The sequence below is a fragment of the Phymastichus coffea genome, unplaced genomic scaffold (assembly GCF_024137745.1).
Source record: "Phymastichus coffea isolate CEN01 unplaced genomic scaffold, Cenicafe_Pcof_1.1 PCOF00054, whole genome shotgun sequence".
NCBI classification, from domain to species: Eukaryota; Metazoa; Arthropoda; class Insecta; order Hymenoptera; family Eulophidae; genus Phymastichus; species Phymastichus coffea.
The window spans coordinates 731,726-744,273 of record NW_026706865.1 but is presented as its reverse complement, the minus strand read 5'-3'; the positions used below and the strand labels follow the sequence as shown (position 1 = coordinate 744,273).

At 37.4% G+C, this 12,548-nt stretch overlaps 2 protein-coding genes across 7 annotated transcripts in view; both read right to left on the bottom strand.

The window, feature by feature from the left end:
- Positions 1 to 3,752: 3,752 nt before the first annotated feature.
- Positions 3,753 to 4,922, bottom strand: LOC131665829 (cilia- and flagella-associated protein 298-A). Its single transcript, XM_058937989.1, has 6 exons — positions 4,784 to 4,922; positions 4,541 to 4,690; positions 4,362 to 4,447; positions 4,113 to 4,283; positions 3,828 to 4,043; positions 3,753 to 3,782 (listed from the first exon to the last, which is right to left on the bottom strand). Exons 1-6 carry the CDS (start codon positions 4,920 to 4,922, stop codon positions 3,753 to 3,755), a joined length of 792 nt encoding a protein of 263 aa, XP_058793972.1.
- Positions 4,923 to 5,744: 822 nt separating this feature from the next.
- Positions 5,745 to 12,548, bottom strand: part of LOC131665751 (rho GTPase-activating protein 7) — a 219,187-nt gene continuing 212,383 nt past the window's right edge. For all 6 annotated transcript variants that reach the window (XM_058937845.1, XM_058937846.1, XM_058937847.1 and 3 more), the window contains 7 exons: positions 9,761 to 10,606; positions 8,769 to 9,681; positions 8,356 to 8,693; positions 8,127 to 8,278; positions 7,622 to 7,903; positions 7,353 to 7,532; positions 5,745 to 7,177 (listed from right to left, as the gene is read on the bottom strand). In XM_058937845.1, the coding sequence (XP_058793828.1) occupies positions 7,063 to 7,177; positions 7,353 to 7,532; positions 7,622 to 7,903; positions 8,127 to 8,278; positions 8,356 to 8,693; positions 8,769 to 9,681; positions 9,761 to 10,606 (2,826 nt within the window). In that variant the 3' untranslated portion in view covers positions 5,745 to 7,062. The remainder of the gene's footprint in view (positions 7,178 to 7,352; positions 7,533 to 7,621; positions 7,904 to 8,126; positions 8,279 to 8,355; positions 8,694 to 8,768; positions 9,682 to 9,760; positions 10,607 to 12,548) is intronic.

Below are 12,548 nucleotides of genomic sequence, written 5' to 3'. Positions count from 1 at the left end.
ACTTCGTATTTGAGAACATCTTCGATGGATAAGTGCGCGCCCACGCACATACACGCGCACGCGCGCGCACACACTCACACAGAGCCTTTCAAGACTACGAAAATGATTTTTACTCGTTTTTTTTAGATTTTTACGTTTTTGAGGGTGAAGAAAAACACTAGGTTCGGCATTGTTACTTTTCCCCAAGAACTTTTTTTATCTAAAATTGTTACAAATTTTTAATATCACTGCGAACACCAATGTAAGTATGTTTATTTACGTAAATTTTTTTTGTTACTAAAATATCTACGAGTACGTGTCATCGAGTGATAAAAGAAAAAAGTAGGTCGTCGTTTTGAAAGCAATAATTTCAAGTTAAAGCATCCAAGAATGGTTTAAAAATAAACTGCATTATTATTTTATATCAATAAAATATCTCTACCAAGCGTAAAACAACTGGTGCGTTTCGTGTATAATTTCTTTTTTTGCACGCATATTATCGCGCATCGATCTATCAATGATATTTTGCTTCGACAAATAAATAAACACGAGAGAGTGACTTAATGAATCCTACACATTTTTTAAATGAAAATTAAAGTCAAATGCGGGAGGACGATAGCTCCTCTTAAGGCTCTATTGCGTTACCAACTGAAAAGAAAAAGAGATTTTTAGAGATTTTCCCTCAAACAAATAAACTAATTAAGTTAAAATTTCCTGGAAACATTCATTGTGCATAAACAAAATCTGTTAAATTCTTATTTTCAAAAAATTATACGAAAGTAGAATACAAATTTTGAATTACTCTGAATAGTTTTTATTTGAATCTTACACACTTCTAAAGGGCAAATATCTATCGCGACCCAACCTACTTCGACACCGCGCATCCAGAATGCAAATTTCAAGAATACGTAGAGAATTTAATTTGCTTAATTTGAATTAAAGTTACATACAAATCTATCGTTAAGCTACAAATCTAAGTTTCCCCTGGTGTTTTGTAACCATTTCACTACAGTCATTTCATTGCGATGAAAAATGTTTCCAATGCTATAGTATATAAATTATATGTGATAAGTGGAAGATTGATAGAAAACTGAGCTTGGAAAAAGTACTATTTAAAATATGAATTTAATTTATTGGATGGTTGACCGAAATAAAAAATTAGTACTTAGATACGTATTAAGAAATTTTCAATTGCAATTGATATGTTCATTTCATTTCGTAATAAAATGTTTCCATCAATGAAGTGCTTGGGTCTCACTAGCTTGCTTTGTACTTGAAGCAATAGATTAATCTAGAAAATACCATTTTTCATTGATAAAAATATTGAATGACTACATATATCAAAATAAATAAGTTTCACAGATCAAATATACTTGATTTCTAAGCTATACAAAAAAAAAACAGTTTAATCACTCAAACAGTAGGTCATGCGCATAACGAATGCGTCGATTCTTTTATCTTTGCGTCTGAACTCGTTCAAGGGAAAGATAAAATTTTACTAAGGCTTCGAAAACATCCCAGGAGTTACGTATACGCCTCTTCGATCGATCTAGCTTTTAATGAAAACCAGTTGCGAAAGACGGGTGACGACGTCAACAAACGTCTACATTGTGACGTGACTCAACACGTTAATGGCTTTTCTCTACATATCTTCCTTTATTCCATTAATATGAAAATGCACAAAGTCTTTTGTGGAATAAACATTTGTGAAAATGCACGATCGAGAAAACTTTATTTTGTAGTAGTTGATTTTCTTTTTTAGGAGGTATATCTTTTATCTTGGAAATTATCGAAAGTTATGTTGGCTAAGCCTATGTCACTTTTTAGGTGGACGGTATATTCATTTTTAGGCATAAGACTCTTTAGTATTTGATGTAAAAACAATGTAATTTGCGTACATATTGTTTTATCCTCGATATTTTTCAACATATCGTTGTTTAAAGTCTCACAAATTGTCAAGTCTAGTCTATAGTGCAGTTCAAGCTATCATGTACAATAAGTGTCAAGGGTTTCCGGTCAACCTCAATATTCAGACATTTTATTACGCGGCTACTTCCACTGAAATACAAAACTTCACTTCCATATTGCTTCCTAACTTTGCCTTTTTATGCCAGGTGCTCTTCTTAATATTTCATCGAATGAAGTAGCCCGGCAGGGCAGAATAAGCGGAATAGCCATCCACCAAGATCTATAGAAATACGTTAATGCTATCTGATTGTTTATTGAAGTTTTTTTTTTGGAAATATTTTATTTAATAAAAAATGCACTGTTTTATCAATGGAAATCATTGGTCTTATGAAAAAAGATAATTAAAGTGACGTCTTTGTGCCATTAAAACTATAGATTTGAAATTGATTAATACATTTCGAAGCATGGTTCTATGAATTAATATTGTGAACTCGAGAAGACAGATCATAATATACAAAAATTCAGCTAAATCTTACAATATAATAAAAATATATAACTTTCTAAACATAGAACAAAAATAAAGATAATTTTAAACTTTATTGCATCAGTAAGAAATTAAGGCAAACCTCAAATTATCTATTAGCAATAGATCAATTAACTATCTTCTCTGGATCAGTCATCTGAAACTTGCACTCTAAAGTTCAAATAAACTTGCCGTCGATTTAATCGATCTCCAGGAGGTATAGGCGAATAGGTAAAGAAAGGCGTGAAACAAAAACAAAGTAGACCGGAGACAGCAAGCATTGCTATTAGCACGGACATTATATACGTATGCCCATAAATATCGAGCGGCAATGAGGAGAAAAGGTCGTTAACTAATTTGCTCTGGCGAATACGAAGCTTAACCACGTGTGTACGCGCATTAAGTTGGTTAAAAGCAAGCGCGTGCTCGAAAAAGAGAGAGAGAGAATTCACGAATTGGGTCAAATGTTCGCTTTCTCTTTTGCTCGCTGATTCTTTAAGAGTAGAAGGAGCCGAATAAGGTCGTAATGAAGCCGAATAAGGTTGTATAATTTTTTCTAAGGGTTTCTTTTGGCAACTCGATATTTTGCAAACAGAGTAATAATAATAATAACTCTACTTATTACATGAAAAAACTTAGGAAATTTTTTCAACTCCATAGTGGTAGTCGAGTTTACTTTGAACGCTTGGACGCAAAATTTAATAACATATGTGAGAAGGTCAGCAAACTAGGTAATGCAACTGGTGCTCCAGTATTGGTTTTCACACTGAGTTTTACACCTGGTATGTAAGTGGACGTAAGCAGTTGTGAACTTCATTTCAATTTATAGTTCGAATAATATTTTAGCATGATAAAACTTAGTAAATTCCCACTGAAAGCTTGCATTTTGTTATTATTAAAGATATTATATTTGGTTTGAATAAAAAATATTGATAAATTTACCACAATGTAACTTCCAAAAAATACAATTTTTAATCGATGATATAAAATAAATGTTTGATCAACTTACCTTAATTAAAATTTACTTGTTATAACATAATGATTGTTACCGCACAAAGTATAAGTAATATTAAATTGTATAAACAAGAATCAAGATGGTTTGTCTATCATGGCTCGTTGGTGCATACTTCAATTTTTTTCAAGTCATGAGACATATATAAAATTTATTTTTGTGAATTTTTATTTGGAAAATCTAATTTATTTTAATTTTTTGGTAAAAATGTCCTAAAATTTCATATTGATATTTCTAAGTCATTTTCCATCGATATATATTTATAAAAACTTTTAAAACGCAGATCAATTGATCCTCGAAAATGTGATGATCAATCAAATACATTGAAAATCATACAGCGATCGTCGATATAGGAGAACCCTTTAACGTACAGTCGATAAAAGAAAAAGGCAAACAATCACTTACCTTAAGTTCCTCTTGACGCTTGTACGCGTGCATCATCAGCTGCTTGCGGTCGTCGTCTGTCATGACGGGTTCTCGTGGAGGCGCTCCTGATCCTCTTTTGGCTAATTTAACAATAATTTTTGTTTTTTCATTGTGCCCAACAAATTCTTTTAATTGATGCCCGCGGATCAGTTCTTTTCCAGAAAACCATAGTTGAGCCGTGTCCAAATCTATCACCTGAAAATTTTTATTTGAAAAATTGATATTTATTTAAAAAGTTAAATTTATATTCGATAACTAAGTTACCTCGAGGGAAGCATGGGTACCGGATAAATCTTCATTGTTTTCAAATTCAAGACGGATGACATCGTGGGGAGGTATTCCCATGGGATAAACTATCATTACGGCGCCGCGCATGAGGTCTAGAGCATCTTGAACGACTTTTTGAGTGACGAATTTATCTTCACTTATCAACTTCTATGAATAACAATTAAAGTAATCATACTTTTACAAGTTATCTAAAATTACTTCATGGCACAAATAAGTTTATTTTACCTTTGATATCATTGATCGAGTATCTTCAATTGCTTTTTTTATAACTTTCTGCATACTTTCATTGGGTTGTTTGCCGTTCCTGCGGCCTGTAAATTATGGATAAATCAATGAATATCATGTTATTGGAAAATCATCCAAACAACTGTATGCTTTCTATAAGAAAATTAATTTAATTTTACCCATTACGTCTCTATTGAACGTCCAACCACCCGAAGGTAAACACTTTTCTCCCCACTCATCTTTCAAATGTAATTCTTCTATTTGCTCATCGGTTAATCCTTGCATATTAGGTGGTAGCATTGTTCCGTGCTCAGCTAAATCTTCTAGATCTATTTTCATATAATAATTTGCTCTTGAACATCATTGATATTAAAAGTACTTTATTTGCTTAAAAATATTTGATAATAAATCAATCGTTTTACCATAACACAGTCTAGACACTTTCAAACGACCATTAAAAATTATGCATATATCCTTGATGATGTCGTCGACCTTTGTTTCGACACTTGTGTCGTAAAGAAATAAACTTTCAGTTTGTCTCTTAACATGCATTCGTACCATCTTCAAATAGTTATATTTTACAATGTATACAATACAATTGAAATTACTTGCGATTAGATTGTTATTTCTTGATTTGTTTTGTTTATGTCTACGCACAGAGGTGAACAAGCCGAATTTGTAACCTTCGATTCGAGAAACCAACTACACGTGTGACTAACATCACTGTGGGCAACGGTATTATTGATTTAACAAATGCTTGACTGCAAAAGTTGAAAAATATAGAACCAGCTATTCCAACTTTGTGAGAGGCTTTCTCTATCGGCTTAGGAAAGATCCTTGATTTTAATGAACAGATCTCTTTTCCTACAATTCCTTTCCTATTATTGGAAGCTATACAAATATAAGGAATGGAGATATTTAAAATTAATAAAAAAATTATTTTTTAGTGAATATATATGTATATATTCTTCATTCAATGTAATATAATGTACATATATACATCTGAACAGTGATACATCGTGTATGTATTCGCATCACATCTTCCGTATCTACTGGCTCTTATAGACATAAAAATATATCTTTGCATAAAACTTTTTTAAAACCTTTTCATTTTGCGCACTCATTATTATTATTATGATTTTTTTCATTAAAACTCTCGCGACAATACGCTTAAATATATCGTTATACCTGCTTCTTCTATCCTTTACATGATAAATATCTTGGAATATAAATCTAAACATTTATTGTTGCGCGTGTAACGTTTAACGCGTCATTTTTTTGCTTATTGACAGATAAATCCTTAACAATTTACGCGCACCTCCTTAACTTGACTAGCATCTATGTTAAAATACATCGACGATAATTCCAGGGGCATTAGAGTCATACACACACACACACACACACACACACACATACACACACACACACACACACACACACACACACACACACACACACACACACACACACACACACACACACTTGCGCGCGCGCTAACACACACCAACAAAACGTATTTATATCTTTCTGTATTATATATAGAGTTTTTGGGCCACTTCAAACTGGTCCACATGGTAAATTCTTTAGTTATTTGTTTTTCTGTCTTTACTTCTTAAATTCGAGAATAACATGTGACGATTAACAACTTCGAACACATAGACACGAGCGTAGGTTTATTTTGTCCACTAAATATACGACAAAACTAATGGAACGCTTTGTGACTTTAATCAATTTGACACTCGTGAATAGGCTTTGCTTTTGTCTTGACATATTTGGTCTTGAGGAATTACAGTAATTTTAACTTTCTTTTCTTGTTCAATTGATTGAGTACAAAAGGAAGATATATTTTACTTATTTTTACTTAAAAACTAACGAATTCGTCGGGATTAACATAAGACTCTCGAATTAGGAACGCTACAAACTACTCTTGTATATAATATAATATTCAGGTATCGCATATATAGCTTTGAAAGCTTCTGGTTCGATGCGTATCTTTCTTTCTTTCCTCATTAAAAATATACGTTTGACATTCACTTTTGGTACGCACAGCGTCTCGTTACGATAGATTTCTCTTCCGAAACACAAAAAATATCAATACTACAACTACTTCATTCGCTATCTTTTTCGTACGTATTAAAATATATATAGCGATTATATATCTGCATCTCGTAAACGCGGATAATATATATATGTACGCTACCTACGTTAATTAATCATTGTTCAAAAACCAAAAAATTAGAAAAAAGAAAACACGACATTTGGTCCGTAGGGAAGAAACATCTCGTAAAAAAAGTCTACAGCACTCGTCGGGTATAGACATTGGTTATACACATTATATGAAAAATACACATTCGACATAAAGGGATGTTGTGTGAAAGGGTTTGGGTAACAAAGATAGTGCTCGCGTATAACAACCTATACACGTGAGAATAAAATAGTTCGTCTGGATAGGCACTGGAATGCGCATTTTGGTCGAAAAATAAATTCACTTTTAATCGCTGTCGGTAGTCGGAGGTCGCAGAAAGTGCGGATCATGCCGTGGTTGCACCTCAGACATCTGGTCAATTGCTGTAGCTACCGCTGCGGCGATCACTGTCGCACATGGAGGCTTTTCCGGTGGCTGCTGTTTCTGCTGTCGTTGCTCCTGCTGTTTCTCATGAGTTGAACCGCGCAGCACCGATGGCTGCGCGGTCGACTTATCTCAGACTTTGCTTTCCGGACCGTCCGTTGTGTGCTTGAACGAGGCACGAATTTTGCTCAAATGCAATGCTGCAATATGACCGTAACTCTTGTTGTACCATTCAGGTGTGCGACCCCTTGAAAAACAAGTGCAAATTCCGTTATTATCACATTCAACAGAACTAGCAAAAGGATCACCATCCTCCATCGTATCACTCCGCGCGAAATCACATCACTCTCTGATATCAACTCTCAGACGGTAATCAAATGAAAAGAGAAGAAATACGAAGTGTAGCAGTGTATGATACTCACTTAGTGTCGACTCTGGATAGATGCATAATACGAGATCGTCCGCTTCCGCAGTGCTCGATGAGGTAGCGCGATGCTAATACAATGCCGCGCGTACCGCCAAGCATTACCGGCGCGTCTGCATGCTCCACGGAAGTCTCAACTATAACGCACGCTTTTTTTGGCAAATCTGTCTGCCATGATCTGTAATTAATGTAATTTCCAATTCATATCTAAATGAAATTATCCTCTCTATACCGCAGTATGAACAGACAGATGATAAATCAACCAACCTCAAAACGCAATAGTCACGAGCTGGTAATGGGCTCATATTGCCAGTAGCGTACTGAAAGACTTCGGCATTGGCATCAAGCTTAGCCACCTGGCGGTACTTGAGCAGCTGTGGATCCCAGATGTGACGTTCGCGTAGCACCCGGTGCAACAGTTCTTCTGGCGGCGCTTCCACTTCCGTAGTTACGCGCCACAATCGCAACGGATGACCATCGCCTACCTTTTTGTATGCCATCTCGACATTTGAGTCAGCAGGATTGTTCACTGACACCCAGCCGCGGCTCCTTTAACATTCATTGACGTTTTCTTTATGAGTTTTTTATTAACAACTATTATTTGTTATATGAGCATCCATTCGCGTTTCTTAGCCTTTACATTGATTCACAGTCGTATAAAGCATCCCAAGCATTCCAACAATGACATACACTCAGCGGAAGCTAAAGCAAGTCTTAGAGAAACGCGCAAGCTAGAAGTTTCTAAGAAAGAGCATGTTTTTTTCTCGCTTACTTTTCGCGACCTTCCTTGAGCAAAGCCGAGGTACAGGCGTACAAATATCCCCTCCAGTCTTGCTTGAGTTCCGAGCCAAGTTCCTCCAACGGGACTGGCACACTTTCCTCCATGTAGTTGAAGTGGCACTGCGACAATATGTCTGACGACACCTAAACGAAAATACATCAGCACATCATACACTCGAACGAAAACGACCATGACAATAATAATGATTAAACAAACTCACCATGAACAACTCGCGATGAGTTTTGATGAGATATAGCAGACAATCGTGAGCCGCCTTGTTTTCAGAAAGTTCACGTTGGTCGGGTATACCAACGGTCTTTCGACGTCGCGGTGACACGCTGTTTGACCTGTTGCTCACGTTCGCGTTGCTATGATTGAAGTGGAACAGGCTTGGCGCCAAACATACTGCTAAGTTCGACGCGGTCATCTGGTTGTAAGGTGCATTCGCCGCCACGTGATTCAGAAAGTCGAGCAATGTTTCCAAAGCTTCGCGATGTTCGTTGGGTAGAAGGAGAAGGGCGCACTGAACTGCATCTGGTCGTAGTTCTACTGGTACATCTATGCAATTACGATAAGATTGAAAATTTATTTGAAAATAGTTATATGAAAATGTAGATTTATCGTTGAACTTACGCTGGAAGATAGCAATAAACGTCTCGGACAACTTGTTAGTCAGCAGTGCCTCGGGCAGTTCCCTGAAGTACTGCTTGATCAAATCAGCCACATCGAAGGCTTGCTGCCCGTCAAAATTAATATTATCGCCTTGAGTTTCCGTCATAGTTTTGAGCTTCTGAATTCTCGATCTTACGCCGCTCTTCCTGAATATTCCAACTTGATCCAAAGCATTAGCCCTGAGCCACCTCAAAGCAATCTGAATACACTTGGGCAGTGCTTGACCAGTCCTCTGAAGTGACAGTAACAACGGAACACCAAAGACAGTTTTATCCTTGTAATCCGGAGTCTTGATCTTCCTGATAAATTTGGGTAATTCCCAATTCCAGCCGGTACGGTGGGTCGGGCAGTATCTTTCCATACATGCGGTCAACTTTAATAGCGCTAATTTTCTCAACACTAACAATTGTCCACATGACATTGACGCCACAGCACGTGGACACAGCGGATCAAGAGGTTCTGGATAGAGCGATCCTCTTTGAAAACTGTGCCACCTGACGACGTTACCCTTGTGTCTCGGTGAATCTTCCTCTTGATCAGAATCCCGACTTGCAACGGTGGAACTACTCTCTTGGCTACTTGCTGTTGTACGAGATTTTTCCGAACGGTAGACCGTCACTTCTTTGGTGACGATTTTCTCCGTTCGAATTGGCTCGTCGGCGCTACGATGACGGAAGCTTTTATGGAATTTCTCTTCGCGTTTCAATACTGCCACTTTGTCTTCTTTGTGGCTATTCGTAGAAAACTTATCGCGATAGCGATTCGACTCTTTGCCTAAGTTTAAACTGCCACCGCGTGTATTGATCGCTGCATTACTTACGATGCTCGCTTTCAATGGTGAGTCCTTGGGGCTTGAGGTGACATAATCTAAAACCTGCAAAAAATTTTCAATTTATCAATGTATTTTTTTCTTGAAATTATCATGGAAAACTTAATTGAATATAAACGCTCACCTTAGTGTTATTGCTATTAGCATTTTTAAAGTAGCGATGCCTCCAACTTGTCGGTTGACATTCGGAATCACTAAGTGCACCTTGATCCTCACGAGATCCACGATGTAGAAACCTTCTTGCCTTATTCATCTTAGTTTTAGTTGGTGTAGGCGTAGGACCACCACCTTGCGAACCGTCCGAACAGTAACTCGACGAATCATCACCAAAAGCACTAGCAGTGTTAGCCATTGGCGACGAGGGTGCTGGCAAATGAAATGGAGATGTTGTTGGCGCTGTAGTAGGTGAAGCTTGTAGTTGTAGGGGTGATGGTGATAGCAAGAGATCGGCAAATGATACGTCTCCGGTTGGAGAAACATCCACGCAATTGAGATCCTTCATACGCTGTTGCATCGACAATACGTCTAACACTTGTGGTCCACTTATCACAACTCCATCGCGATTATGCTGATGCTTCCTCCTCCGTGATTTTAAAGATTCCATACGTCGAAGGAATGCCTTGGCACCGTCGCGTAGACGTTCCGAACCGGTTCGTCTGAATCGAGTACCAAGTTCATCAGGTAATGGTCCTGGCGGTAAACTACGATAACGAAGTGTGTCGAGCATCGTGTCGTCAGCTTCGTCTTGTTCCAAACGATCGTCTAAACTGTCATCGATTGTTGATTGTGTTTGTTGTGATTGCTGTTGCTGCTGCTGGCCTGCGATGGCCTGCAGACGTTCCACGTTACCAGGCGTGATGTCGCAGATACGCGACCAACGTCGCGTCTTCTTCTCAAAGGTCCAGTTCTCACTCAATGCGCACTGAGTGTCCTCGTCTGAGTCGTCGCCGCCGGTTGTACCACCTACGCTCTGGAAATTTATGAATATAAATATTAATGTTCTTATTGACAACTATTTGGTACTTGTTTTTCGTTCCGACTACGTTAATCAAGTTGATGTCAGAATTTGTTACAATAATTGCATCATTTCTCGTAATAAATCTTAACATAACTTTATCATTAATGTTTGATTTACTTGAACAGAACCACGAAGACAATTTATGGATACGTTTGCATAAATAGCAGTGTACAATGACAATGAAAGTCAAGAATAACATGAAAAAATAACTTTCGGAAGGATATCGTCATAATAGCAGCAGCAGCTGAAAATCTTCATATATACATGTGTGTACGTGAGTGTATGGGTGTGTTTTTTTCGTTCAACGTCGCATGACTCAGATCTCAAGACTACGTATACACATGGGAAAATCACTGAAGCAAGGATCCCGATGACCAAAGGTATATAGACGGGGTCTCGAAAACATACGAACGTCTGCCTGTCTGTCTGTCTGTCTGCCTGCCTGCCTGTCTGCCTCTCTCTCTCTCTCTATCTATCTATCTATCTCTCTCTCTCTCCCTCTCTCTCTCTCTCTCTCTCTCTCTCCGAAGTAAGTCACTTGATAATACGCGGATGAATTTTCATGTAACTCGAGCTTTATCGTCGTATGCCACATACTTTGTATGTGCGACAAAGATTCTCCCCCTCCCTTAATCCATAATAACGTTCTGACTAAATGACCTGATATTTAGAGTATAACACCGAGAGCCCAGATTGTTTCTCTTACACGCTTGCGTTAAGTTTGATATTAAAATACAAGAAGCGCGCGAGCCCTTTATTTGTTACCGATCGAATATGGTAATGGTCTCTGTGTTTGAGTTATTTGTTGTTGTTGCGATCGATGAACGAAATGATCAAGTTAGTGTGGTACAATACACAAATTTTTTTAATTTATATAACCTTGTGATTCATACATTGAACATAAAAAAATTGAATTAAATTCCAAAAGTCGACGACTTCCTTTAGAAAATCCTCTGCAATGATTACGATAGTCACGTGTGATTCACGTGCCTATCATATAAAATTCAAATCAATGAAATCCATCGAAAGTTGACTGGTCTTTCTTACACGATCGCTCATAGAAAAAAGTAACATGGTAGTTGGCTACGCAAAACAATGAGAAGGAGAAAACATATATACATTCGGCATTGTCCGTTTACGAAACTCAGTTACCACTGCTTTTGTCGCGCGCTGCGGGCGGAAATAAAAAAAGTGCGCGGGAGTCACATACACACACATGTGCGACAATGGCTTTTTTAGTTTCGCCATGTGTATAACCACGCCTAGCATATGTCTGTCATAAGAAGCTTCTTCCACAGCCGATTAGGACGAATGCTTTTTTTGCTGTTGTAGCTTTACTATCGTTGCAAAAAGACTTGGACTTTTACGTCGATTATTTATGAAGGTGTTTAAGGTGCGTGTCTGAAGGAGAATCGTAAATGTGAGATATATCGTGATCTTTATATTGTTTACAGAATGAGTCACTTTGACCGGTACTTTTACGGCATGTGAAAACTAGTTTTTAAGTTTGCCTCTCGAAAGTAAAAGTTTACGGGAGATCTTTTGTTTTGGTTGTAGCGTAACGCTTACCTACTTCTCACACTAACTAATGTAGCTATGGTGCTCGATGCTGTGTTCTTATCGATGCAATTCCAGTCACCATAGAGAATTTCATACGCCTAATAATCAGTTTTATACTGATCCTAGTACTAAAAATCCTCACAGCTGGGTTCTAACAGCTATGTAAGAGTATTTACCATAAACCATAACCCATTCCATAAAGTGTGCGAGCCATTCAATCGACAACTCCGATAACCTCGATATATGCTTCACCGATTGTTTTTTCGCGCCAACGGATTTTTTAGGACAACGTCCTAGTAAAGCTTCATGATTAATGTGAGAGCAAAAGTAGAAC